This window comes from Halichoeres trimaculatus, unplaced genomic scaffold, assembly GCF_033239565.1.
Source record: "Halichoeres trimaculatus isolate MK-OKI-2021-1 unplaced genomic scaffold, fHalTri1.1 fHalTri1_scaffold_12, whole genome shotgun sequence".
NCBI lineage: Eukaryota > Metazoa > Chordata > Actinopteri > Labriformes > Labridae > Halichoeres > Halichoeres trimaculatus.
Window position 1 is genome coordinate 20,587,403 of NW_027437190.1, and position 27,976 is coordinate 20,615,378.

Consider the following 27,976-nt stretch of genomic DNA (forward strand, 5'->3'; position numbering starts at 1 on the left):
CGTGCTAATCACTGGGTAATTCACCACATACCTGGTTAGCAGAAAAAGCCAACTCTCGTCCCTCTTTGTCCCGAGCTGTTCTCAAAGTGCCCGAAAGCTAATGAAAGTCGAGCCAAGCTTCACCCTCGGTCTGTTGGCGTTTCTTTTCACTTCGGTTTTGTTTATCTTGCTTGTGGTACCTCCACTACCTTAGCCACCCAGCAGCTACTTGAGATAGCTTCTGCCACTCGCTTACCAACAAGCAAAGTAAATTGTGTACTGGGCACTCTGTGATTGGCTGTTGTAATCTCCGCCCAGACACTTCCTGTTAAAGGGGCAACACCCAGTTCAGAAAAAAGAAGCCTTAGTAGAAGTGCTTGAAGACATATCAATTTCAGCTCAAACTGAGCTACATTGAGTTTTTTATTATCTTTTTTGTATAAAAACTCAATTTTTAATGGAATGTTACACTTAATCCCTGGAAAACATACTTAAAATGCAAGGAACAAACATAGAAGGTTAAGTTAAACTACACTAGAGCAGCTGTAAAGGTAGAAACAGTAATGAAAGCACACTTTGATTTAACAAATTTATTTTCAAAACAATAAAAACAGTAAAAATACGTACTAAAACAGAGATGAGGATAAAAAATAACACCACTTTGAGACCAAAGATGACCACTTCTGGTTGTGGTTCTGCTGATTTCCTCTCAGGTTGTCACTCTCCACTGACATCAGATTTTTCTTCATCCTTGCCACACCTTTTGTTGACTCCGCTGAAATATTTCTCTCTGAAGGCGTTGTGTCCTTGGTATGGGCAAAAGCGGGGGTCTGTTAGATGAGCCAGGCCTTCTAATTCCTGTTAAGATAAAGTGGAAGAGGTTTTCAAACTGGATTTGACTAAGAATTCATTGCTTGCATCCAACAATTACTTCTTGAGGTATGGCTCCATTCTGGGAGCTCCCTGACCTTCTACATTCATCTGTAGAATGTAAAAGGAAGCACACGATCCAGCAGCAAAGACCACCAGCTTTACAGAACAGAGTGTATCAGTGACAATTCATCCAACACTGGTAAAATCAGACAATGAAAGGAGGCGCTGGGGTGGAGGTGGTTTGCAAAGCAGTTTGCAGGGGAAGCAGCAAGAGTAAGCAGACAACATGTTATTAAAAAAGAATGCCTATTGTGCTATTTGGATCATGCTGTTATAGACTGATAGTGTAAGCAATTGATATTCTGTGAGCAAAAAAAAGACTTTGTGAACTACCTGAAAAAACTCTGCTTTGTTTTAGACGAAAGCTCTCACCTTTCTATCAATTTGGTTAAGTTGGCATTTTGCAGTAAACCATCCTTTAATTGTACTAAATAAGACTTAATCACACCTTAAGGGACAAATTAATACCCTGTTTTACAGATTAAAGCATTTTGTAAGACAAAAATGAGGATGAACCTTGGTAACAACCTGCAGTGTGTTACCCCTCCTTATACAGAAAGACCAGATGTTTTACACCACTTTATTAATAATAAATGAGAATGATAATAACACCAAAGTTATTTTCCCATTTAAGGAGATAACTCTTACTAAAATATGCATCAGTGTAATTTCTGCATCACATTTTCCGTGTCTGCGCACAGAAACAGGGCCGTATTCATGCATATTAATAATAATTATGAACTGTTAGAAGCCCACAGTTAAACAGTTTGTGTTGGCTGTAAGATAGCTGCTGGAGGTCAGTGAAGGGATGAAGGCAGAAAGAGATGTGCTGGTTAGACGAATAATGAGGTGAGTAAAGGGGGAAGTGATGACTCTAACGTTTGGCCTGTAATTTCTCAGCAACACCTCTCCTCTGCTTATTGATGCTGCCAAGCGACCTGGAAACGGTCTCCATGACCACACTGAGAGAAAATAACCATGACTGACAAAATAACCATGACCCCAAATTAATGAGGAAAGAGGGACAGAACAACAAATTTACCTCTGGTTATATCAACTCAGTCTCTGCCAACAATCATACACGTGGAGGGGTAAGAGCATTAAGTGTTATACTGGACTGAAAGTAATAACTGGTTCACGTCACTTCATCACACCTATTAAATAAAAAAAAAAGTTTTGGAGACAACTTTCTGTAACTTTTCACAAGAAAACAACAACAGCAGTTAGGCTGGACCATTTTTGTCAAGATATCAACTATGGAAGTTCACAACTGAAATGAAAAACCTGGTGATTTCATTCACATAGGTGAGTAAACTCTAAATTCATAGATAGATAAAAGCCAGAAAGGATGAGTGTTTTTCTTTGCGTGCCACACAGAGCCCATTATGGGAACAATTTGTGGTTTTGAAGTGAAATGAATGTCAGATTCAAAGATGGATTGTTTTCCATATGATATGTGATTACCCCATTCAGGGTTTCTTAAGTCTGAAGGAGTCAATCACAGACAGATGGAGATGATTCACTCCCAACAGACAGAGACACCATCTCTGTTATGGGATGACATGTCAAAAACGTATACTGATGAACATCCTACATACATTAACATGACATACTTTTGTGGTTATGTATCTTTTTGTGACTGTTAGTTCAAAAGAAAGAAAGAGAAGGGGAGACACATGCTTTGGTTTTAGTTGAGTGTTCATTTGTGCCACTTTGTTTGAAGGTCAAAGACAAAACAGTTATGACCACACTAATACAAGTGCTGGCGACAATCTACTTTAAATTTACTAACATACAATGAAGAAAGGTGGTGTTTATTTTGCTTGTTAACTACATGTTATTCATGGTTTAAATGGAAATATACTGAAGAATTATGCAAACACACCTCAGGCTTTTTGATTTTTTCCATGGTGATAAGGCGTCGCGATGTGTGGCTGGAGAGAGTCTGCTCACAGTTACTGATGAGCTGGAGACTCGGGTGAAGAGGCAGCATCTCCTCACAATACCTGAGAAATGGACAAACATTCACAATTTTAGTTACACATCAGTCTATGTAATGTTTAGATTAAAGACGAGAGAGACATTTCTGCTCTGAGCAGAGATTATAAAAGGGTTCATAAAATGTTGAGTCTGGTTATTTCAGTTTTCTATCCAGATCACTAAGTTATTACTTAAGACGTCTGTCTGTGTCCAGTTGAAAGTCTGTCTTAAACAAGCAAAAGATGAAGAAAGATTGTGTTAGTTTTTGTTTGACATAAATTGCTTCTCTTGTCAGTTGTGTTTGAAGGTTAGGGTTGGCTCATACAAGCTGGACATAATAAGGATAACAAATTTGTTTGAAAAGGATTCAATAATCTGCTGGGTCTGCAGCATCTAATATTGTGCAGGATTAAGATGGAAAAAGAGAGCCGGCTAGGTTGACTGCTGTCTCTGTCATCATCAGCCAGGCCAGGTTAAGCCCTATTAACAGTGGTGATGTATGTGTTTGCATATTTGTGCACAGTAGCACTTTTTCCTGACCACTTTCACAGGAACAACACTTTCCACTCAAAGCCAGATTGTACATTACTGTTTGTCTGCTCTGTTGTCATGGCAATTCATGGGCCTCTGTGATTGTGGAATGCGAGGTCGTCAAGGTGACTGGAGGTGATGCAGGAGAGGGACGACCTACTCCTGTCAATCTGTGATCATTAGTGCCTTTTCCACTAACTTTACCTTCAGTGCTTACTTCTACATCTGAAAAACAAGGACTTCATCTGTATTACACCTATTACTCCAATACATACATTTTATATCTTTACAGTCTTACTGTATCTTATTTTATGTAGCTGCTACCATTTCTGGTCAGTGTTTCACTTCATCTTTTGAGCTAATATTACGGAGCTCTGGTTGAGCAGGGTCAGAGAAAGTGGCCAGCAAACAGAGGTTAAGTTGTTGGTATGCTGGTTGATGGTTCAACTGCTGTCTCTGAAAATTCAGGGCATGTCAACTCAGCTATTCCCTCTTTTAATGTCCTGTTTCTCTTCACATTTTTAATTGTGCGAAGGAAAACAGTAGAGAAATTCATGGAAAAAAGTCTGTTGTCAATGGATGCCTTTTGGGCAAATAGGACTTAGGAATCATGAACTGTTGTTTTAAAATATTCCCTCTTTGACAACAGAAAAAAAAGGTTGGGGGACCAGGGTTAGAATTATATGAGATGTGATAAATTTATATAAATTAAATAAAGTTAAGTTTCTTGTCAGATGATTTGTTTTGGGATTGCACTCCAGCTGCTTGAGTTAAACCTCCTTTTTGTAACACAAACTGTTTTTTCTGCTACAATACACCATTGTTTGGTCACTCTCGAAATACAAATACAAATCTGTCCTCTTCTGTCACCAAATGTCAAAACCACTTGCATTTGTTACTGCCCCAGAGTGTAATATCCCTGTATTTATATGCAGAATTGATTTATAAAGAGTACTTTACTTATTTTCTATTTTTGGTTCATTCTACATCTTCTTTGAAGATCTTGCCCTGAAAGTATTTGAGTAGCGTTATAACTAAAAATCACTAATCACTTCCTTTTCCCAGTCTGATGCAGCACTAATCAAGTATCTCCGCAGAGGGGGGTTTAAAAAGATCTCTTCTGCGGCCTGCTGTGTATTACTTTGACATGTACCCCTTGGCAGCAGTTTCAGACATTAAAAATGACCCTATAGAAATAATCGATCTTGATCAACATCTTGTTTTTTGTTTTTTTTCAGTTCAAAAAAGTCCTATCATATAACATACTGAGTTCTGTAACTAAACGGGAGCTTTAACCAGCATGCTCACTAAAGCTAATAAAAAAAGGCTTGCTGGAATTTAATTTTACTCTTATATTTTTTAAAAATGACCACAGTTTCAAATTGTACTACCCGAAAAATATGAAAATAACAGCCAACAGATGCATGTGATCTTAATCTGCTGCTGGGGAAGAAGACAGTGGTCGCTTGTTATTGTACCAGAGCCATAAATTGAGAGATTTATCAAAATGTCCAATAGGGTAGTAAGAATAAAAAATGTGTGTCCTCAAAATGAAAACACTGTTAGATTACGCTTATTGCCACATGTATCACCTTACTTCTGACAACACAAACATTTATTTCTGCGCTCTGCCTGTTTACGTTGCAATTAAGTGACTTTATGGCTGTGATGACTGATTTTTCATCATCCGTCTTGATACTTTTTCTTCCTTTATTTATTTTTAAAGAGAAAAGAGTTTAAAGGGTCTGACCTGGTCTAGACACCAAATTTGCTGACAGGACCTTATGTCACCTGTCATCTCTCCTGTTCCCACACACACAGAGACACACAGGCACAGACATACACACACAAAGCCTCCATGTTCCAATGAAGCACACATAATCCCCAGTGTTTCTATCAGAGCCATGGACGTGCATATAGACATATGTGGGGGTGACAGAAACCTGATAGCTGCCCCGGAGAGCCCCAGATTAGGCCCAGGAGACAGGCTTTGACTGGGCTTACACACATGTGATTGTACACAGAAACACAAACACGCACACAGGTCAGACTGCAGAGACAGATAGTTCAAATATCTGACTCTCCTGGCCTCAGACGTTTATTTTGGCTTGGCGCTCTGACAGGCACAGAGTCAGGCACCGGTAGATGAGAAGCAAAGACAAATGTGTGAACATGATGACACACATGTATGCATGGGCTCATACAGAGGACCACACACATCAGTACAGATGCACAGACACATAACCAAAGGACAAACGGACAGGGAAATGAGTCAAGATCCAGAGGGTTTTTTTTACTATACACACACAATTATACGCTCACTCACACACTAAAAGCCAGAGGATGCAGGATTATATCATCTCCTCCCTGCTCTTATAATCAGTGACCGGAGGGAGTGCCAGGCCTGCAGGGGTTTTATTCCCCCAACGTACGTTGCTGCCACTCTCTGTTGTGGCTCCCACCTTTACAATCAAACACCTGCTCTCAAAGTCAACTCTTTATTTTCTGCTAATGCTCAGACATTTAACAATGCACAACTTTGTCTCAAAAGAGCCCTCTGTAAGGACAACATATGAAGGCTGAGTCAGTTGTGGTTTACTGTTAACCACCTCAACACACCTGTTACTGCTCAGTACAAACACTGCCATTCACACAGGTGATAACAGTGGCAGAATGATGTTTTATAGGAGCAGGAAGCTAATGTTGCGACAAGAAAAGCAAGGCAGTAAAAAACTGAATTGAAATTCCCTTATGGGCCAATTCACTTAGCTGAAAAAGAAAGAGTTAGAGATTTAGAGGGTTAAAACATCTTATCATAAAGCTTTCTGATTTACAGGCATCCACAGTTCAGAATGGAACAAGCTTTTCAAACCAGAGGTGAAGCATTTTTGATGACTGTGACTTTGCTCAGGGACCTTTAAGGATGAAGATTTGAGTCAATAAAACCTGGATGACTAAAAAACTTCACAGCCTCGTGGTAACTGTACTTTAAAAAACATAATCACCTATTCTAAAATACTGCCTCCATGCTTTATGAAGTTAGTCTTTTGGGGCCGACAAGAATGTGTTTTGTACAACCCAGGTTTATAGTATAAGCCTGCCCCCTACTGGCTAAAGAGTAAACGACAAAAAAGGACATTTATCAGTCTAACCTGTGTTCACCATCACATTTAAATGACCTTATGGGAAGACATATTTTAAAGAGCATACTGCAGGTTTTATTTTTTGTAAATTAACGCATAACACTTGTCTGATAGTGGCTGTAGTCAATCATTGATTTCATACGTTATACAACATAAAAGGGCACAAATTTGGAGGAAGGAGTGGCTGTTTCCAGTATAATTGTTTAAAAGTTTTTTTTCAACATTGCGTCACGTCATGTGATGGGGACTCATTTTATCTGACTCAGCTTTGATCAAATGCAAATAATAAGCGGTAATGGGCATTTTGGGCCATATTTGTTGTGTTTCTCCCAGTGTGTTCCATTCATAAAGATGGTTAAATGGTGTGTTTGCACTGGATGCCGAAATGCCAACGTAAAACAATGAGTCCACTCTGGTTCGTTTTGTGCAGGTGTAGAGACAGGACTTAATATCTGAATCGATCACAAGAGCGTGGCTGTCTGTGGAGCATATTTCTGGCAGGGAAATTAGGTGCTATGTTATATAATGAAGTTCAGGATGGGGTACAGGAGCCAAGTCCGGGGTGAGACTGACTCAGGTGCAGTACGGCCAATACAGGTTCACCAGCAGCAGCAGTAGCCTCTAGCCCAGCTTCATCTCTTTTTATCTCACACACATTGGGGTAAAGCAGAGTTCAGATTTGGTGTTTTACAAGGCAATCTCTTACAACTGACTTGTAAATGTAACTGATCTTAAACTTTAAATACACTGGTATGAACACAGCATTAGGCTACATGTCTCCTCACACCACAACTCAACTGCTCTTCTATGAACTTTATTCCTCCTATTCTTGCCAGGTCCTGGTCTCCATCTTGCCTAACAGGTTCCTAATCATTATCCCGAGAACCATCACATGTATAGGAATTTCCATCGGGATAAATAAAGTACCTATGTATGTATCTATTGATCGATCTATGAATACACATTTTCTTTCTGACAGATTGACAGTCGGATTAGTGTATAATAATGTAAAAGAGACAGAATCAGCAGGACGCCCATTTGTGATGTTACGTTCAAATGCCTGTTATTGATATGGAAAGTATGGAAGTAAACACAGATGCACTAAAATGTCTCCTGGAGACCCTGTGGTTTATTCATTTTGGAAATTCTTTCAACATTATTTATAGGGTGTTTTTTATTTTTATTTTTTTCAAAAAACTGCTTAACTGTTGTCTTCAATCACCATTATGCTCCTTAAGCGTATTACACATATAATGGGGAATAGTATATATATATATATATATATAATTTTTTTGTAAAAAAATAAATGCTTGGTGACAGTATGCAAAGTTGAAGCCACTTTTGGTTCAAGGAATTTATGCATTGCGTTTCTATCCAAATAGTTTTCATCAACTACAAATGAAACAAGAAATATGGCTGAACACTCACTCTGGTCTGTGGACAGGTAACCAGTAGACGAGCCTCCCACCCATTACCAGATGATGTGCAGAGAAGTGTAACAAATCAGTGAAGATGTCACTAAGGTGGTATGCCTGTGAGACTGGGACATGAGACTCAGCGTAGCTGAGAAAAAAGAATCAAATAAACACAAACAGTGTTAAATTAAAGCAAGATATCTGAACAGGAGACATGATGAAGCTGTTCAGAATCTAAATATGTGTGATTAAAGCTCATTTCAACATGAAGTATTGAGTGAACCCACATGCCATCGGGAGGTTTGGTGATGTCTTTGTGGGAGCCTGTTCTCCTTGTGGATTCACGAATACCGTATGGCGCTGGAATCAGAACAATCACAGAGGAATCAGAAGCAAGACATGAAAAAAGACATGTCCTATCATAAAACTTAACCACACACTGTTTACATTATTGTTTTATCAACAATTATTCTGAAAATTAATTTGTTGACGTACGATCAGTAATGATGGCATCAAAGAGCTCAGCCTCCCTCCACACAGGCTTAGCTGCATCAGACACCATTACATCTAAATACATCTTCTCTGTCCCGTACTGCCGCAGGTTGGCTCGGATATTCTCATCAGGGCCCCGCCACTTCTGGTTTTTACGACTTGACCTGCCTGAAAGAGGAAGACACATTCAGAAAATATGAGCAAAGTTATAGAGTTGGAACTACATTTGTAAGCTTATTTAACTGTTAAAGTGAGAATGTAAGACAATGTAAAGGTACAGGTAAAGGTGCACATGTGAATGTGATTATAGTAATAATGATGGTCAGACAATATATTGTGTAGCCTTGGGTGAAGGTTCAAGATTAAGTCTCGCACGCTGGAGACAGTCCAGTCAGTTGATGTTCCGTGTAAGCTCAACAACTCTTACCTTTGCCATGAATGGTGTTGTAATCAATATCCGTCCCACAAACATAAGCTCCAAACTGAGAGCAGGCCACCAACAAGCTCCCTGGAACAAACACATAGAAAGATCTAAAACAATTTCTTGACACAGATTCTCAATCATGAGTAAATATTTCTAGCGATGTATGTGTTGACAAAATAACAAACCTGTGCCAACAAACGGGTCAAATACAAGGTCATTTTCTTTGACTTTAGCCTGATTGGCCATGATGAAGGACAGTCCAGCATCCATACTGGTGTTTCCTATGAAGTGTCTGCTTTTGACACTGTGGGAGCGAATCAGTTCACGCTGTCCATCTACTATCTGGTGCAGAAGAGCATAAAGATGAAAGGTGCTCTGTTGAAGAGAACTTAAGTAGTCACACATAAAAGGTGAAATGTGACTCACCCAGCGGCCAAAATAGATGTAGTCTGGATGCTCAGGTATGTTGTTTGGGTCTGTTCCGTAATCTTCCAACAAGCAGAAGATGTGTTCAGGGCTTTTCAAACTCACTGTGCCCTCAAATGGGAGATACTCCAAAGACTAGAGGGACAATAAAAACCATGTCATTATACATGTATACTATTATTTTAAAAATACTCATACAGCACACACATTCACATCTTAACTTATTCAATCAGTTTCCATGTATGTTTCATTAAAATACTCACATCAATCCTTTTGATCCTATCTGCCATCTCCAGAGTCTTGTTAAATGTGTAGACATTGATTCTATAGGTTGAGTCTTTCTGCATAAATGGTAACTGTAGGAGAAAGTAAAAGAAAAGCACAAACAAACAAGGCTTAGTGTGTTATGATGAGGAGAGATGAGTTTCCAAAATTTGCAGGACTGGTCCTTTAACAGGATGACACACTAAGCTATAGTATCATATACCATGTTTGCTGATGGGTAGTTCAGGAGGGATGTTTTGAGTTCACTGTGTGATTTTCCGTGACCCCATAGTTCCAGCGCAGACCTGCAAGAATGACGCAGCCTTAACAAGAGCTAAACATGAAAAGCTGACATAGCACATAAAAAAACTGCCAAGCAAAAAAACACACAGTGCATTATGTGCGATATTTTAAAGTCACTACATCAAAACACATGACAAGCCATTATTTATTTACTCACAAAGCTAAAACACTCACTTTGCACAAACAGATCTAGCCATAATGCCTCGAACATCTTCCTCACACAAACCATCGAGACACCAGAAAGGAGACTGCAAAGAAAAGATGAGTGACTGTGAGCAAGTGAGATCTACAAGACAAGTAAGTCGTCAAACATCAACTATCAATCACAGCCAGTTAGTTTAGTAGAAACACTGGAGAGTTTACAGGACAAGAATTCATGTGTATTTGTTTGACTTGCAAACCTTTTCTTTGAAGTTTGCATCTGGAAGGAAGGGTTTTCCTCTGAGAGCCAACAAAGCCTTAATTTCCTGTTAAAAGGAAGAGAAAGAAGAACATGGTGATGTTGGTACTCCAGGAATAGTGACATTTGACACAGCAAATAATAAACTCCTGATTCATTATAACTCATATTTGTCAACAACACTGGTTAAAAGATACCCTGTCTGTATTTAATCTAACTGTGAAACACTTTACATGTTTACAATCCTCTTTTGAGATATCGGAGGAAGTAAAATTAAAAGGGTAAAGGCAACACAGCTGACTAGACTTGCACCTTTATGACGTCCAAAACACTACAGCACATCCAATTTCATATAACAAATGTGTACATATTGTTCATTTAAAAACATAAATAAAATTTTAATTCTTATTAATTTCTCTTATTCTGTTACAGAATAACAGAGCTGTTACAGAATTACTTATGTGGGCAGATTTATGTACAATTACCCAGATTTGAAGGTTTGTAGTTGTAATACGCACAATAACATTTGCAGAGTGGTGTAAATTCCTGATGAGACAGACGCTGGAGTTCAGGCCAGTGAAAACTTTCTATTAACCAAATGTTAATACGTTACTGATTAAACAAGGAGGTACCAAAAACTAATGGGTTTGTTTACAGTATGAATTAGCAGGTAGCTAACGCGTGGTTCATTTTTTTTCTCTTTTCAATAAACTTTTATGCAGAGTTTTGAAACACATGTTGAAACACACACCAAACTATACACTCAACATTATTTTTGGAATATTACCGGTAACCTGAAGTCCAAGTTATCCTGAGCAAGGTGTAGCAGGTACTGCAAGCATGATCGACTAGTGGTGGTCGCCATTTTGTTGTAGATTCATAACACGTTCGGCTTGAAACAAGTCTCCAACACAAAGTTCCGCATGAAGACCTATTGTCCATAAATGGAAAGGAACGTGTTCCGACTTTTACTTAAATACAATCCATTGTAATGAATGCCTTCAAATCAATCATGAAATTTTTTTTGTTTTGTTTTTGAGAATATATTGTATGAAAACACCTGTACCAGACGGTTTTACTATCAGGTTTGTTATCATTAGGCTCTCTGATTGTGATGTAGGACTTTTGGTTATCAGTTAAATAGACTGTAGTTTCACCTTCCTCCCCTTGCTTAAGGAAAAAGTGCATTCCTTTTCTCCCCCCGTATGAGATAAACTCCTCTTCACGTTCTCTAATCAGCTTTACTTTAGAGGCACTCTCTTTAATCACTGATTGGCTGTCCACATTGCCTCTAGCGGGCTATTGGTTGTTACAGACGTCTGTCTTAGTAGTTTTGCTCGGGACAGAAAATCATCCACACTCTTGCTGCTGTCAGCAGTGGTGCTGTGATGTTTAGTAGTACACAATGGCACGAGGATTAGATTGTTTTTGTGCACTTTGGATACAATGAAACTTTATTGCAGGTGGAGGATCAAATCAGGGAGTGGCATGTAAGTTGGAACAAGTTTCAATGCTTTTTAAATTTCTTGAATGCCATGTAGGCCTGTACTAATCTATGACTTTACAAAGCTTTTCTTCTTGACAAGCTAATAACAAGAACCCAATGTGTAGTAATATGTCAACAACTAGCTATCCACTAATTCAAAGATCTGCTTTTTTGTTTATAGTAGGCTTTAATAGTTGTAAAGTGGTGCTATCAAGTGAGTACAACCTTCATGACCCAACAAACATGTAACCCTTTTCTTAGTACAGCCAGCTATGGGGACCAACAGCCAGAGTACTGCCATCCTGGAAACTGAAGAAGACGTCCCAGCTCCTGCTCAGTTAAAGGATGACACTGCAGGGTCTTTTGTGTCCGTAAGAGGCTTAAAGGAGAACTGGCAGAAGTGGTCTCATGAGCACCAGGAGTACCAGAGGAACAACCCTTTCAGTAACACCACTAGGCCCAGTGTGGTGGTTCCTCAGAGGGGGCAGGATGACTATGGGAGACCTCTTCAGGGATCCATGACAGAGCAGCGGGGGAAAGACGCTCACACACACATTTCCAGAGAGGTGCAGGAGCTGTGTGAGGTGATAAGGGACATTGGAGAGCCAAAAGAGGTGGATGGGAAGGTTGCTGTCAAATTTGGCAAACTGTTTGAGCGATATGTTACCATTTCTAACAAGCTGGTAGGGGTTCTTCTGAGAGCGAGGAAGCAGAAACTTGTGGACTTTGAGGGTGAGATGCTGTGGCAGGGAAAGGATGATGATGTAGTTATAACTCTATTACAATGATCAGATTATCAAATGTCTACTGATGCCTTGGTTAAAGTTACATGCATCATAGAGCTACCTCATGGCAGCCTTTACTGTTATGCTGACGTAATAGAAGAAAGGCACTTTACTGTTCATTTATCATGTATGCCACTTGTATTTTAAAACCCCATTTATTTTGTAAGATTAGGAACATTATGCACAATGAGAAACTGATTTGGGAAAAAGAAATGCTTGTGATCAGCAGTTGTCAAAAATAGATAAATAAATAAATAAATAAAGCCCTAAGCTTATTCTTATGTTAACTTTGCAAGGCAATAATGATCCTACGTTATAAAAGACTTATGACACCCCTAATAATGATCAGTTTGTTTAAATGATAAAATCAGCACGACATGGGGTGGGGAATTATACCCTGACTTAAGCACTGTCACATTTTTTTTTTTTTTTTTTTTTTTTTTACAAAACATTTTAAATTCTATTATTCTTATATAGAATATATGCTACACTTTGCTAAAGGCTCATTTTTGCATGAACAGTAAATGGGGTATCAGATCTTAGCTTAAATTAACCCTTTCTTCATATTCCCTTCACTATCTTTGTGATATGGAGAAAGTGGAGAGCTCTTGAAATAAAGTCAGCATTACTATTGACACTGACACCAAGCCAAAGAGAACATGAAGCTGCCTGTGACAGATAATATGGTGCTGTAGGATGAACTTGACCCAACAGCTCGAATGCTCCACAGGGTCTATTTATTACACGTACTTTGAAATGAAGCCAATCTGATTAGTCTTTAAATGGTGCCACAATTTAATAAGTAGCGTAGACAAAAAAATGCTGTTGTAATGGAGCCAAACCTATATCACTTATGTGACAGGTAATGCCATAATTATGCTATTAGAAGAGATGATTCATGTAAATATTTATTTTCAGAAATGCTAGTGGTTCACTGATAAAGCGCAAAGTCTGCTCTCTGCAATGTAATAAAGACATAGATACTGAATCCTGTTTGTTATTGCTCATTCTTTGTGAACTATGATGGTGTTGTTCAACTCCAAGAATAGACAATGTAAACTGATCTGATGGAAATACACAAAAAAGCAGCAAGACAGTGTTTATTTAGTATTAAACTCATTCATAAAGTGCATACACTTTTACAGTACATACAGCATAACTTTCTTTGATTACAGTCCTTTATAATCAATAATAAAGATTACAATAATTATTTACTTCACACACACCTACCTGTCTGTTCATATTATTTATCATAACACATTTCACATAGTTTAATAAGCATATATCAGAAGATACCTGACTTCATACCAGTGCTTGTTGAGACCAGTTGCTGATACTATAAGATGATGAAAAACCTCCTTCCACTGTAAAGAAATCTCATAAATAGTTAATGATGATGCCACTCTGTGCTTTGGGTGATGACAGTTTGGCCACAAAATGCCCACCAATGAAAAGACTGCACATAAAGCAGCTGAGGACTGTTCTCATGCCCAGCTTTATCATATGTTACAGAAGATGAGGTATATGAGTCAGTTTCCAATTAATAGTAAGAGGTTTTGCAGCATCAATGCATTTTATCGGATTGACAAAGGGTGGTCAAAGGATGAGGACAGTGCTGCATGCCAAGAAGTGAAATAGTTGGTGAATTATATGAGCATCTCTGGCTGTACAATGACAGCAAAAGTCACCTAAATGAATCAGTCATTCTTCTAAGCTCACCTTTATGTCCACTAATTACCTCCATAATTATCTTTGGCGATTACCAGCTATAGTTCACACTGTTCTTGGTCCATAAAGGTAATACATTCTTGTTACAATATGATGGAAATTTGGCTTAATTTTTTCGTAAAATCATGACAAAAAATAACTCATCCCAAAAGGTTAAGGTGATGTATCTCAAGTAGTGAAAGATTTGGTTTTGTTCACCATTTCATTTCCTTTGTAGTCTGAACACTTTATACCAAGGTTAGAATCTCTGTTGTCTTGTGACATACAGTATGTCACTGGTTTAAAATAGTATCAGCAGTGCCTGTATGCAGACAGCATTTCAATGAGGTCTGTCTAAAAAGACACCTGCAATAGAAGATACTTCAGATGGTTTTAAGAGTCTCAAAGACAAAGAACTGATCCCAAGCAGATGATCAGTTCGTCTCCCCTTTGGAGTTGAGGAGCTCAATCAGCTGGTCTGCCTGAAAGACATTAACAGATATGAAAGAAATGAGTCTGATAGTGCCATGAGCCTAGAAGGACCCTGATTCATTTCTCCTTATACTTCAACAAAATTGAACTTCACTGTCTAAATAACTAGCATTGAAAATCAAACTTACTGTGATAAACCAATAGGAGTTGATTCTGTAAAAGAGACGGGACATGAAACCCATTTGACTGGCAGGTGCCAGAACATGAAGGTGAAGATGTGTGACGGAGCAGAATGGAGGCCAATGAAATCCAAACCTGCCAACGTGCAAAAAATATTTATTTTATTATTTTCTTTTCTTTTCTTATTTTTTTGCAGGTAACTTCTCTGCTCAACAAGAAAGACAAAGCTCAATGCCAGCTTCCCAGCTGTTACAGCATCATAGTGGGGGAATGTTACAGAAGCAAACACAAGCTACTCAGTTAAACATCCGTAATAGTTGACAGTATTAAGTACCACTCTTGACTTGGTAAAGACAGTTCATTGTTTACTCTGATTTTAAGTAGATACCATGATGATAAGTATGTTTATCTCTACCTACCATTACTGAGGATTGTTTGCTCAGGTTTCTATCTAGACAGAAACCTGATCAGTGTTGATGATCAATACTGATTGATAAAGTTTTTACGATTGCCTAAGCACGATTTTGACAAGGCTCAGAATTTCAAAACACTACACACAATTAGCACAACCACACACACAATATGCTGAACACCTCAGATTCTGTGCAAAATGGAACACTCTTGTAAAAACTATACACATTTATAAAAAAAAAAACATATCATGCTACCATATGAAGCACACACATTTCATAAGGCTTAATTATGTTTGAACCAGTTACACACTGCTGTGTTTCACTATTGAAAATTTGTTTTATTTCTCTTCATATAACCAAATCAGTCAACATAGACAATCATATTCTCACACTCATATTCTCCTAGGTCTTCCTCTACCTCTTGCTCCTGCTTGTCCTCCACAGATTCCCCATCTCACCCTCACTCTTCTTCCCCTGACTCCTTCAATTTTGTTTGAAAGCAGGTGAACTCATCTGCTGCATTTCACAGTGCTCAAACCTGATTGGTGTGTCTACAATCAAGCAATTGTGTGTTTACACATCTGATGTGTGTGTTTAATCAACTGGCTCATGGATGTGCTGATTTGTCAATCAGTGCTTTGGAATTGCAAGGATGTGACATCATGATATACTTCTGTGTCTGATGTAAGTGTGTTAAGTGTTCCACAAATGGCTATGTGTATTGTCCAGCAAAAAGTGTGAGGCTGACTTTAGTGGTGGAAATTTGGTCAAATGTTTTGCTCCTTGACTGTAAGGTGCTGATAATTTTGTAAATCTTTTGTTTTTAGTGTTTAAGCAATCATAAAAAACTGTAATAGAGAGGCAGTTCACCACAAAGTGATGGATAAGTCACTATTTGTAAAAGATAAACTGGATGATCCTTGACCTTATTGAAGGACATATGCTGCTTTAGTGAAACCTTTTGTTTCACTGTCATACCTACAATAATTCAGACAAAATACAGATTGAAAAAAACTCAAAGAGGCCCACCTGGCATCACTGAGGTCGGTTATGTTGTTTTTCTGGAGGATCTCCGTCCCTGCTTCCACCATTCGCTTTACTGGTCATGACAACAAAGAGATATGACTATTTGAACATGCAGTTAGCAACAAATAATCTGGGGCAAAATCAAACAAAGGGTGTTGGTATTTTTCAGCTGCATTATTGGTTAATCCAACACAGAATAAATACAACAAAATAAAGCAGTAATGGGACTCAGTGAAACTGTCAGCCTAAAGAGGAAAACAACACATAGTAGTAGCAGTAGTAGTAGTGGTGGTGGTAGTAGAAGAATTTCAAAGTGAAACCATTTCCTTTATAACAATACAGACTTACCCAAAGGCACATGGTCCTTGCTGAGAGACTTACAGTTCCCAACATGTTTGGTTGGGACAACTAAGTAGTGGTGTGGAGCTCCAGGTTTGATGTCTCTGAAGCATGAGATCTCCTCATCCTGTAGTAGAGAGGAATGGAAAAAAGAATGAATAACTCAGCATGCAGATGCAGTTCCTTAGGGTCGCAAGACAAAGGAATTTGCATTGCGTTAACTTTTCTTTATCAAATCTTTATACACTGAAAGTTTGTCGATAGCGAAACCCACGCGTAAAATTGGATTATCAGGTCTTCAGCAACTTTAACATCTGGGTTTCCAAATTGCCATCTACTGATGGAGTATAAAACGATTAAAGGTGAAGAAAAAAACGTGCTTTTAGCAAATATATGCTGTGCCGATCAAACTCACAACCACATCACATGCACAGACGCATAAAATAGAATGTTTTTGAGGCACAGCAACCAGTACATCACAGCAACTCAGGTTAGCTCAGCAGTTAGCGGTGTCAAAATTAAACAGTTAAATGGTTAAACACTTCAAAGTACCAATAAATACGTAATTTAAGACAGACTATGTTGCAACGATATTTACAAAGATGACTGGAAAGGTAACGGGCTAGCTTAAAGGCTAACTTGACACCATAAACATTTATTTTATTATTGTTACAATGGCCTCACACTGTGAAGAAGCTCCGTGCCCATTTCATTGTTTACAATCTTGCAGAAAATGCATTTCTTGTCATAACCTTCGGCTGGCACGTTTTCCGTTTTTGAAATTTCAACCTGAGATGGTTGTGTCACTTCAGCTTCGACGCCTGCCATTGTTTACAATAACCTGTCAACGTTAAGACATGCACAATGGAGCCCAGAGAACATCGAGCTGTCACAGGGGAAACGATAGATTACCGATAAATAGATAGCGTAGTAGAGGAAGAAAACCACCACTAGAGAGCGAAGTTGTTCAACATAATTAAAGTAGACAGTTTATTCCACGTGCAGCCAATGAACAAAACGTTGTATCATTTTAACTGATATACGGATATAACTCACGTCTTTTTTCTCTGTTTTCGTGCATTCGACGCATCAGCTGTTCTCCCCCATGGTCTTTATAACGATTCTCCCTCAGTTCGTTCGGAGAAGCATTAGTTTTCCACTGTTCCCCCGACTTTGAATCGTTGAAATAATGGCATTAAGTGGCTCTATAACATGTATTTTAGCCTTTCTCTGAGTTGCTCAGTCATTTTGGGATTCTTAGAGAATCAAATGCAAAAGAAATCAAATGCAGAAGAAAGACTCAGTGGAAAGGGCGCAAAAAAGTGAGCATTAGCAATTTGGGAAAACTTTTTTTTTCTCCCGGAAGGCCTTTTAGAGACATTTCTTAAGTTCATGTTTTATATAAGGCACCAAGTGGAAAAAAAATCCCACCCACCAGCCCATGACATTCAGCCCCCTTGTACAGATTTGTATTTCCCCCATCCTACCTACCATTGCATACTACCCACTTGGTTCTTCCTATGGTTAAGTGTCCTTTGCAGTGAAAGGGTGTCTAAAAACTTTCCAAACCTCAGTTGTTGTTCTCAAGTGATACTTTTTTTTCCGTTCCATTTACATCGGCGGTAAAATCTGAGTGATTATTTTGAGTAAGACAGCTGTAGAAAGAAATCTTATATTCTCATTAAGTTGTTTGTAAAAAAAAAAAAAAAAAAAAACAGTCAAGTAGCTCTTATCAAACTGAGCCCTGAAGTTTGATAAGAGCTGCCATATTAAACATTGACTCTATGGCCTCGTGTCTTTTTTGGCAGGTTTAGTGATCCACCATTGCCGGCAGTGTTATCATGGTTCAGCAGACTTGCCCAAATTCATGCAGGAAATGAAAGCTACTCCTTTTCTCACTTAAAGCACACTATAAAAGATGAATAGAAAGTAAATATCCACATCAAACATTGCAGCTCATGTTAATCGAACAAAACATGCACTGTTTTTGTCATTATTGATATGAAAAAAAATGCTGACTTCATAGTGAGGAATATTTCTTACAGAAATTTTTATTCAAATTTGTTGGAAATATCAACCCTGTGTTTCACAATGTTAAAGACATTGAAAGACAATGTTTTATTGTAACCTCAAAATATGACACTCTTAGTACCAGCACTGCCCCAAAAGAGAAATGCAAAACAAACAGGAAAAATATATATTTTCCCCTTAGTTTCCTATGTAAATGTTACAATGCATTTAAATTTTTCTAAAAAATTAGGAGTTTCCTTAGGACTTTTTTTGAAAGACTTCCCATTTGTGCAAAGAAGCCAGCAGATCTGTCATTTTCAAAAAACAGAAGTCACAGTCAATAGCAAAGTTTTCTTCCTTTACAAACTTTACATATCATAAGTCATCATTTTTTTAGTGCAATACGGTACTTGATTGGTCGTCATTCTCAACTGTAGCTTTCTTACATCAAAAAGGCCTCATATGTAGTAAGTAAAAGAACATCCAGAGTTAGATAGGCCAGCAAGGCTCATATCATGGCACAGTGTTTTTACAACAACAACAACAACAACAACAACAGTAGTAATAATAATAATAATAATAATAATAATAACATTAATACGAACATTCTTTTCTTAAAGATATGTATGACTGTATGTGTGAAACATGTTGCATAACACTTAAAGCTGTGATAAAACAATACATAGACTTTCCACCAATGCGCACATCCACACAGATACATTCACAGATAAACTTGCTCACTTTTTCCCATTGTTGTGTGAAAGTGATAGATTAAAAAAAAATAAAGCTTATAATTCCTAACGGCCTTACAACAGTTACAAACACTTGATCCAACAGTGTTACACTGACCACTGTAGTTTAATGTTCTCTCTAAAAATTGGAAGTCACTGTATGCTTGAAGCTTCAGATGCCTCAAATCCCAGTGCCAACTAGACCAATCATCAAGCTGGTCATGAGTCATGACTAACTGGTAGTTTTCATCAAGAAGACTCAGATGTGCAGGTTTTAACCACTCAGATCTTGGATCTGCAGAGACTAAACTTAGATCTTTAGCAGGCACAGATCCCACCAGCGTCAAGTCCAGCTCTGGACCACCGAACTATGCTGTGTTCTGTGTATGAGCTTGAGCTGGTGCACAGATGACAGCAGCTTCTCCATCAGGTCATACATTTGTGGCTCAATCCACATGTAGCCCTTTCAGCCATGGAGCTCTGTATGCTCTGCATGTAACTCCATACTGGATCATCAGATCCACTTTGTTGTGTCTCTCCTTTTTAAGTTTTTATATCAGTTCTGGACAGTCCAGACTTCAAGGTCTTGAATGATGAAGTCTTCCTGTGAGGACAGAGAGGCATTGCGAAAAGTGGGGCAGGAGAAGCTTGCACCACGGTACAGATCAGCATCCAGCCACAGGCCAAATCCACCCCTGCAAACAGATAAAAGGGCAATAGTTCAATGCCACATCTGTAAGATACTAGGCACTGTAATGTGTTTATTAATAACAGCCAACAGTTATGGCTTTATGGTCTCTTTTTATTGCTTTGACACTGGCAGAAACTAATCCCTCCATGAGTGCGTCTTTGTTTTATAAAGTAAATCAGTAACTTACCCTCCTCCACCAATCTGTAAAGATTCCAGATCCCCGCTCACAAAGTAGGAGTTTTCTCCACTCCACCTGTACGCCTGGATAAAAATGGAAAAAAAAAATGCAGAACATCAAAAAACAAGAACCAACAAATTTATTTTATCCTTTTTGAAAACAACTTTTTTGCTTGTGCTTTAATTCCTATAGTAATTTGTCTAGTATGACAAGTAAACTGTGAATAAGAGATCAAAAAACTCTTTTTTCTTTCTCCTGACACAAGCACCCAAACGAGGCACAAAAAATGGTTTCACTCATACCTGGAACTCAGGGTTGAAGCTGAACAGGAAGGTTTCTCCTGTGCCGTAGGAGTATTTACTGACTTTGAATGGATCTGAAGAAAAAGCGCCAAACACCTGCAAAGTAGCAAGAAAGTGGCTCATTAAAGGTATTCTCTCAAGCCTTTTGTGAATTAGTGTATCAGACTGAGTTTTGAAAGTGTTTTGATGATAAAGGTGCCAACCTTTTTGTGCATGTCTTTGATGACCAGCAGCACTGGGCTGTCCAGACTGGCCATATTCCTGTACAGAGTCTTCAGACTGCTCCCATGGGTGACTGTGCTGTAGACCAGCTGCCATGGATAACCCTGGGTCCTTGCTGGCATGTGGGCAGCAAGCTGTTGGGAGAAAAAGTTGTCATTTAACTGGTAAAAAAAAAAAACAAGTTACAGTCCACCACAAAATCTTGCACTTGATTTTGAAAAGATTTTGTGACCCACTCTCTTTAGGTGATAATCATCCAGCAGTTGGCTGTGGTCGCCCAGCACAGGGAGAAGAGCATCCTCACTTCCCTCCTGGTACTCAGGCTCCTCTGCCTCAGAGTCCTCGGAGCTGCAAAGACTCAGGCGTCGCTTGGCTTCCTTTACAGTGACAATCTAAAAGAGGACACAATTGCAGACAGTCCATGAGAGAATAATCTACCTTTAAATTGTAAAGTTGAAGCTTGGTGAATTTAGTCAGTTCAAATGTGAATTCATAACTAAATTCAAAAAGTCCCCCTAGGAAGTATGGATAAAAAGAAGGTGACTAAGATAAAGATATAGTAAAGCATGCTCTTTTCTCAAAACTCCTGAATTCCCCATGTTACCATGCAGCATGGGAGCCCTACCTGGACGTATGGCTCCACACAGTCACTGGCGAAATAAAACACTCTCATATTCTCCGGCAGCAGCTTCATTTCTCCTGATTTCTCTGTAACACTCTGCACTCTGTAGTACCACATGTCTGTATATGTACCGGCCTATATCCTTGACTTTTGTTCTCTTCCGGTGACTTTCACTTTCCTGATCTGAAATGCTATTGGCTGGAGATTTGAGTGCCAGGGTTTCTTATTGGTTGGCTATAGGTTTCATTTCTCCCTAACAGGCACTTGAGGCAGGGTTGCAGGATGCTAAGAGGCAATATGACCATATATAGACAACAGGATTTCCCATAACTCATGGGAAGACCGCCAAACACTTAACTACCTCAGTTACTGTAACTTGAGGAGATTTTGTGATTTCCATCTTCAAATGTTGGAACTATGAGCGCCAGCTGCTAACCTCCTGTGCCCACAGAGAGCTTTTGTTTGTATGAATGAAAATGTGTTACTATTGCAGAAGCTTACCTCCCAGTTTTTTGCAGAGCTGTTTGCAGGATTACTGAGGAGCTTATTGATCACAGCCACCTTGTCCTTTTCCACCACCAGGTAGCGGTTCTGAAGCTTCTCTCTGATGAGATAACGGGGCTGAGTGTGCTTCTTGTTGCCCTTCTTGTACAAAGAAGGTGACCACTGAACAAAGAAGGTGTAGAGGTGGTCCACCCTGGAGAAACAATAGCAAAAGGTACTTTTTATTTACAGATAATAGTTGTCCTGTGTTCTTACAAAGTGTGAGATGACCAACTGTGGATTAAAGGATCTGTGTTAAATTGATAAGCTTAAAAGAAAAACACATAGACAGCTATGTAAAAAATAAAATCAGACAGAGGGCAGATTACACTGTTGACACTGGAATGCACTGAGTAATCTTGGACTTTTATCTAGCATATCATTTTAATGCATTAATAACAGCTGACCCGACCTCAGCCCCAGGAGAAAGAGAGAAAACATGAGCTCATCAAATTTCATTCTGTAATACTCTGACATTTGTTGAAACATGTATGGCTTTACAACCAGCCAGAAAAGGAAGCGTGCTGTAAATGTTTAATGTATCACTCATACTGAGGGTTTCTGAGGACACGTGTGGAAAATCCGGAACTCCTTTCTGGGAGTTATTTACTCAGCGCTGCAGGCTGCTCTAAACTGAACCACTGGCAGGAAGCTGAGGCTGAGATCCTGGAAGTTTACACAAACTTATAGTGGGTTATTTAACCTCAATCAAGAAGCTTCTCCACCCCCGTTTCACCCTCCCCCCCTTTATCTTTCCTTCTCCTTCTCCCCCATTATGCATGCACTCACACATTTGCACACAATCTGAAACTCCTTGGGCCCTTCAGGCTGCAATGCAACAACTTCTCTTTCTACCCTTAAATGTCAAAATAATCTCACAATGCTACTTTTGCACAAAAACATCAAGTATTCCTGATTCAGGAGTCTTGTATTAAAGTGGGATATGCAGGTTTTAGGACAAATTATATTGCTCCTGGTAGATTAAAAAGTAATCAAACAAAACTCTTCAAAATCAGAACAACTTTGTCCTTAAATGTTAAAATTAACATTTTCACTTACTCTCCAACGCTGTATGCAACTCCCATGGCGGATGAGGAGGAAGGTGTTAAAGGTAAACTGCTAGAAGTAGGAGTGAGAAGATGGTTTGGAGGCTCAGTCCTGAAGAAGTGTTGTCATACTGAGTGGCCACCATCGGCAGCAGTTTTATACCTTGGGATCAATCACCGAGACAAGCCTCTGTGACAATAAACCCTCCCCCTCTGCCTGGACAGCACGGTTTGCACATACTCACACTAAGATTTCACAATGGTGCCTGAAAGCCAAAGTTTGTGACACATTAACTTGACCTGCTTCAGGTCCCTGTCCTTCGGTCTGGCACCATTTCAGACTTATGCCATGTCAAAGTAGTGTCTCATTGACCACTGACTGGGGTGGCTTGATATAAAGATAAATGCCTTTATGTGTAGATGTCCATTTTATTGCTTTTACAATATGCAGACCTGTCTAGTATCTACAGTGGCCTACTTTTTCTGCAACTATGCATGCATCCTGTGGTCCCACTTTGGGCTTTGCGTTACTGGTTAAACGAAAATAAATTATTATGTGTATGTGAGGTCCACTTTGATTTAATACAGTGTCAGTTAAATTATTTCATTAAGACCACAGTGATTGCTTAGCATTTTAACTTTAAATTCTTACTTCTTGAGGCATTTTATGGTTATTTATTGCTTTTACTTAAGATTTAGTCTGATATAATAATTATGAACTTTGCCTGCATCCAAAAATGGATTAATACCACACTAGTGACTGTACACTTAATATAAAGCTGGCACAAAAGGCTGTTTGTCATAGCTAAGTCAGAAGACAAAAATAAGCTTCACAATGCCTTTATGAAACAAGGTCTCTCTACATGCACCTCTGAGTTTGGTTTTGTTGTTTTTAAGTCTTTGGCTTTTGAACAGATTAAACTTTAAAGAAAAATCTCTTTCAGCTAATTCCTGCTAACTAGCTGTTAAATGGACCATCATCCTTTAAATACAGACATGAGAGCATTATTGATCGTCTCATTTAATACTACACAAACGAGGGAGTAACGACCTTGGCTGTTAACATATTGTGTAAGAAAAATAAATCCAAGTTTGTTTGTTTTTTTCATTTGAAATTATTCACAAAATTCACAGAATTTTCAAAAGTATCTTATTTTCATTTTTTATCTATTGTTATATATTATTTTATTTTTTTCTGTGTATGTCACTGTATTTGTCTGAGAAAGGTTTAAGTGTTTCAGGGACTTCTTCTTGTCAGTTATGAAGACTTAATAAGAACAGGACTATCTCTACATTTGGAGAAGTTTTACATGATACTTACATTTTGTAACAAATACTCATATCAGCTCAATCTTTCTGCGTCTGTCAAAGCAGGTCGTTATCTGAGGAGTCTCCACTCTGTCTGGATTAGTCTGAGGCTAAAGCTTTCATATTGAGATTCAATCAAAGCAGCTCTCCATGATTGCAGTGTTGACCTTGATCATAAATGATCGATATTCAATACTAGCCATTCTGACTTGATCAGCTTTCAGTGATGGCTATTATCACTGTACGCGATTGTTAAACAGAGCCACAGTGTTGTCTGTTTTCTTTATCAGCGGTCATTAGGATTAACTGGGTAAACACATAACATCTCAATGCTAATCAAATGAACATGCTGAGTTGTAAGAGTAGTGTTGGTGACAGTCTGTCATTTCAGATAATCATAATTTTCCATCTATTCTTTTCAGAATCTGGAGTTAAACTTAAATAATGACCTGCCTCAGGGATTTAACATGTTTGTTGAATGAAACTGCCTAAAAACTTAAACGAACAAGCAATTCATTTTATGTAATCTACTATGACAGAGCTATGTTTTGCAAAATTACAAAATGATGGCTTATGCAGTTTGTTCTGGCTCAGATATCAGCTTAGGAGATTACAATAGGAGCACTTTGGGGTCAACTATCAGTCACAAAGTTTTTACACAGGAGAAAAAGGAGGAGTAGATCAATTGGAGACAGTGTTCATCCTGACACACAGACAGAATCGATATGTAAACACACAGACATAAAGATACACACACAATATACTCTCAAAGAAACAACTGTGCACATTCAAGTGAGCAATGACGCATAAAACTGCTCATACTCATATTCACGCCTGATGTATTCTTGTTCAGTGTCTTTTATAACTGTCAACCACTTTCTGGTCTGCACAGGAAATCACGACTGAGATTTCTCTTTCTATACAAAACACAACATAAGCTTTACAAATTGGCAGTGGTTAATGTATTTTAAAGCAGTTAGCCCAACCTCCAGGCGACAAGACAGGGACAAAAATATTAGGAAATTCTGGAAACTTTAATATCTGTAATATCTCTTGGGACAAGCCTTAACATGACTGGGCGCAGAAGTGGTGTAGTTGAGATGTTTTGAGTATAAATCATGATGACAGAATCTAAGTACACAAAGAAAAACAGTTTATATTGGAATCCTTCCAGCAGTTTTCAAAACAAGTTCCTTCTGGTAAGTTAACTTCAGTTAATTTCACTCTTGGGATGTTTAAAGTCTTTTCTCCCTAATAGTTTTTTTTTTTTGTTAGCTTTGAGTTGTTATTCATGTTTTCAAACTGTGATGAGAATATATTTGAGTTCCTCAGTGCTGATGCTCAGAAAATATGATGTATTTGCTTGCTTTAGTTGGATATTAAAGTCATGATGCCATTGATACTAGAGTACACCTTTGATTAACATAAGGGTAGAAAAATTCACCTGCAAGCATGCATCAACTGCTATAACAAGGAAGCTGTAGTGACATCAAAAGTTTATGTCATGTACAGGAAAACTAGCCTGCATATGTGTGGTTTACTGAACTTCCTGTTATCAACGCAGACATACAGTTACCGCTGCTGAGCTCTGTGACTGAATTCATTGAAGAGGTGAAAGGTAGAGCTTCTTGAGATGTTTAAGACATTTTTTCCCTTTTGTTTGAAATAAAACCTTACTGATTTGTTCTTCCATTAATCACAACAGCTGGGCCTTTCTGTGTCATTGTGCACCTTCAGATACTATCCTCCCACAGGTAGTGAAGGACCGTTAGAGATGATGTGGGTGCACAGCTCATACACAAACCCTCACTTATTGACACAAACACACCTTTATCACTGCTTTGGCAGCAGGTCAGGGCATCAATTGTAGCAGAGCTGTTGTTGATTTACCGCTCCTCCAATTCCTGTAAATCCCTCTGCTCTTGCACGTTCACAACCAGACGATGGAAATACCTCTTCAAGCCAGAATGCTTGTTACTCTGGGTTCAGTACACACACGCACACACATGCAAGGACTGGGACACAAACACATTAATAAAGTGAGCAGTAGAACAAACAGTCTGACATATAAGGTCATTTTTGGATGGTCTTTGAGAAGCCCTCGTCAGCAGTAGTTCATTGTTTGGAGCTTATTTCAATGTTGCTGTTTTATCTGTTTCTAAGATCTAGTCTGGCATCAGGGGCTGTAGTACGTCATGCTCAATGCAGAGCATGTAATGCCACTGGTATTAATCATTCAGACTAATTGTTCCTATGCAGCTGATAGGATTTGATGGTTTAGAAACGTTTTTGTAAGTTGGGTAACTTAGGACCCTACAGTAATGAGAGAGTGTCCTTCTGCAACAGTTACAATTGTGCAAGAGCTGAAAAAAGTGTGGTGGCCTTTCAACAATCTATAGCTGAAAAGACCAGATGAATAAATCTATTGTTTTGTTTAACAGCAACGATTCATGTTTTTTGCAAGACCACCTTCTCCCTGGGAATATTGAACAAAAAAACATTATCATTTTGTTGGGGCTGAAATGAGGAATACCTCTGGTTTAGTAAGTATGAAGACCATTATTCTGGCATTAACCATAAGAAATTAAATTGGTCATGCATGGCAATCCAGCCCTTTCAACTGTTTTAATGTCTCAGAAAATGGTATCAAATAGACGTATTCAGCATCATATGTTGTGTTTTTTCCATAGACTGTATAAAACATGGACGTAGTCCCCGCAGTGTCATTCGTCTGTTCCTGATACTGTGAAATGAAGCCTATCTGTGGACGTAGCCACATTTGATATAACGCCAGCTGTGAGTTCCCTTTCGAACAGCTACAAGGGGCCCGTCAGTCTCGTGACCTGAGCTGTGTCTCTAATTGGACAATCAAACGATCCTAAACTGCTGAGTTAGAAAAAAGAATCACTTACTGAAGAATCCTACATACATTACCCCATGCACTGAGAGACCATAAGTTTCAGAGAGACCTCAAGTGCGTAGTCAAGTGACATGAGAGGAAGCCACAAGAAGATCTATCATTGCTTCATGGGAAATTCAAGAGAAAGTTGATATATCACATCCGCTTGCTAAAGAAAAAGTAAAAAATCCCCAGGCTTCTTTTATTTTTATTTTTATTTTAAAAAAAAAAAAAAGTCATTTTTTGGGGGGGGCTGTGTGTGTGTGACTTCCGGTCTTTCTGGAGCCGGCCTCAACCCAGCAACTTTGAGCACTTCCGCATAGGCTTCATTTTTACTGGCCGGATGTTCCCCCTTGGTTTTTCCAGGAAAAAGACTCCCATGAGCACCATCATCTATTGTTGTAAGGGCATGAATTTCAAAGACCTTCATAAAAATGACAGATATTGCTTCATACTTGGTCAACTCACTTCTCATTGCTACACTTTGCCTGCTATAACAATTGATATTGTTTAGAGACTTTTAGTCTAAGTTAGGGAGACTATATGCTGACAAACCAGGATATCAAAGGATACCTTTGATAGTTTTTTCAAGTTTAAACAGACCTATATAATTGCTGAATGTGGGTTAGAATGAACATTATCACAAACAGCTTAGCCTGTGTCTTTTTTCTGCTCTTCTGTCGTTTTTCTTTTTGTCAGTGGATTACAATCAGTCATAGGCTACTTTATTAGGCACACCTGCCCTACGCAAATTTCTTATCAGCCA

At 38.6% G+C, this 27,976-nt stretch overlaps 4 protein-coding genes across 5 annotated transcripts; 1 reads left to right on the forward strand and 3 right to left on the reverse strand.

Annotated features, from left to right (window-relative positions):
- Positions 1-639: 639 nt before the first annotated feature.
- On the reverse strand, positions 640-11,194 carry trmt11 (tRNA methyltransferase 11 homolog). The gene is made up of 13 exons (XM_074683847.1): positions 11,078-11,194; positions 10,292-10,357; positions 10,065-10,138; positions 9,811-9,892; positions 9,587-9,679; positions 9,324-9,458; positions 9,083-9,239; positions 8,901-8,981; positions 8,477-8,641; positions 8,269-8,341; positions 7,995-8,129; positions 2,798-2,918; positions 640-837 (listed from the first exon to the last, which is right to left on the reverse strand). Exons 1-13 carry the CDS (start codon positions 11,153-11,155, stop codon positions 697-699), a joined length of 1,401 nt encoding a protein of 466 aa, XP_074539948.1. The 5' UTR covers positions 11,156-11,194; the 3' UTR covers positions 640-696.
- Positions 11,195-11,660: 466 nt separating this feature from the next.
- Positions 11,661-13,498, forward strand: LOC141801179 (actin-binding Rho-activating protein). Of its 2 annotated transcripts, none has more exons than XM_074684138.1 (2): positions 11,661-11,780; positions 12,038-13,498. In XM_074684138.1, exon 2 carries the CDS (start codon positions 12,049-12,051, stop codon positions 12,562-12,564), a length of 516 nt encoding a protein of 171 aa, XP_074540239.1. In that variant the 5' UTR covers positions 11,661-11,780; positions 12,038-12,048; the 3' UTR covers positions 12,565-13,498. The 2 variants fall into 2 exon arrangements, with proteins under 2 accessions (XP_074540239.1, XP_074540241.1); XM_074684140.1 differs by having other exon boundaries at positions 11,685-11,780; positions 12,043-13,498.
- A 175-nt stretch (positions 13,499-13,673) lies between these two features.
- On the reverse strand, positions 13,674-17,518 carry hint3 (histidine triad nucleotide binding protein 3). The gene is made up of 5 exons (XM_074683718.1): positions 17,343-17,518; positions 16,668-16,785; positions 16,323-16,392; positions 14,889-15,015; positions 13,674-14,750 (listed from the first exon to the last, which is right to left on the reverse strand). Exons 1-5 carry the CDS (start codon positions 17,484-17,486, stop codon positions 14,703-14,705), a joined length of 507 nt encoding a protein of 168 aa, XP_074539819.1. The 5' UTR covers positions 17,487-17,518; the 3' UTR covers positions 13,674-14,702.
- A 1,573-nt stretch (positions 17,519-19,091) lies between these two features.
- ncoa7a (nuclear receptor coactivator 7a) lies at positions 19,092-21,501 on the reverse strand. Its single transcript, XM_074684165.1, has 6 exons — positions 21,418-21,501; positions 21,029-21,184; positions 20,774-20,926; positions 20,571-20,666; positions 20,278-20,351; positions 19,092-20,094 (listed from the first exon to the last, which is right to left on the reverse strand). The coding sequence occupies exons 1-6, from the start codon at positions 21,484-21,486 to the stop codon at positions 19,956-19,958; spliced, it is 687 nt and encodes a 228-aa protein (XP_074540266.1). The 5' UTR covers positions 21,487-21,501; the 3' UTR covers positions 19,092-19,955.
- Positions 21,502-27,976: the final 6,475 nt, after the last annotated feature.

Bases quoted from the DNA above. Each gene is read 5' to 3' on its own strand.
- LOC141801179 (XM_074684138.1), top strand. From the start codon at position 12,049: ATGGGGACCAACAGCCAGAGTACTGCCATCCTGGAAACTGAAGAAGAC.
- ncoa7a (XM_074684165.1), bottom strand. From the start codon at position 21,486: ATGAAGCTGCTGCCGGAGAATATGAGAGTGTTTTATTTCGCCAGTGAC. The intron at 20,927-21,028 runs GTGGGTCACAAA...TTCTCCCAACAG, and splicing joins ATGATTATCACCTAAAGAGA to CTTGCTGCCCACATGCCAGC. The intron at 20,667-20,773 runs GTTGGCACCTTT...GCTACTTTGCAG, and splicing joins TCAAAGACATGCACAAAAAG to GTGTTTGGCGCTTTTTCTTC.
- trmt11 (XM_074683847.1), bottom strand. From the start codon at position 11,155: ATGGCGACCACCACTAGTCGATCATGCTTGCAGTACCTGCTACACCTT. The intron at 9,240-9,323 runs GTGAGTCACATT...CTTCTGCACCAG, and splicing joins ACATCTATTTTGGCCGCTGG to ATAGTAGATGGACAGCGTGA. The intron at 2,919-7,994 runs GTGAGTGTTCAG...TCCATTTCTCAG, and splicing joins TTACCTGTCCACAGACCAGA to GTATTGTGAGGAGATGCTGC.
- hint3 (XM_074683718.1), bottom strand. From the start codon at position 17,486: ATGGCAGGCGTCGAAGCTGAAGTGACACAACCATCTCAGGTTGAAATT. The intron at 16,786-17,342 runs GTGAGGCCATTG...TCTCTACTACAG, and splicing joins GCACGGAGCTTCTTCACAGT to GATGAGGAGATCTCATGCTT. The intron at 14,751-14,888 runs GTAAGTTTGATT...AATGTCTTTCAG, and splicing joins ACTCCTATTGGTTTATCACA to GCAGACCAGCTGATTGAGCT.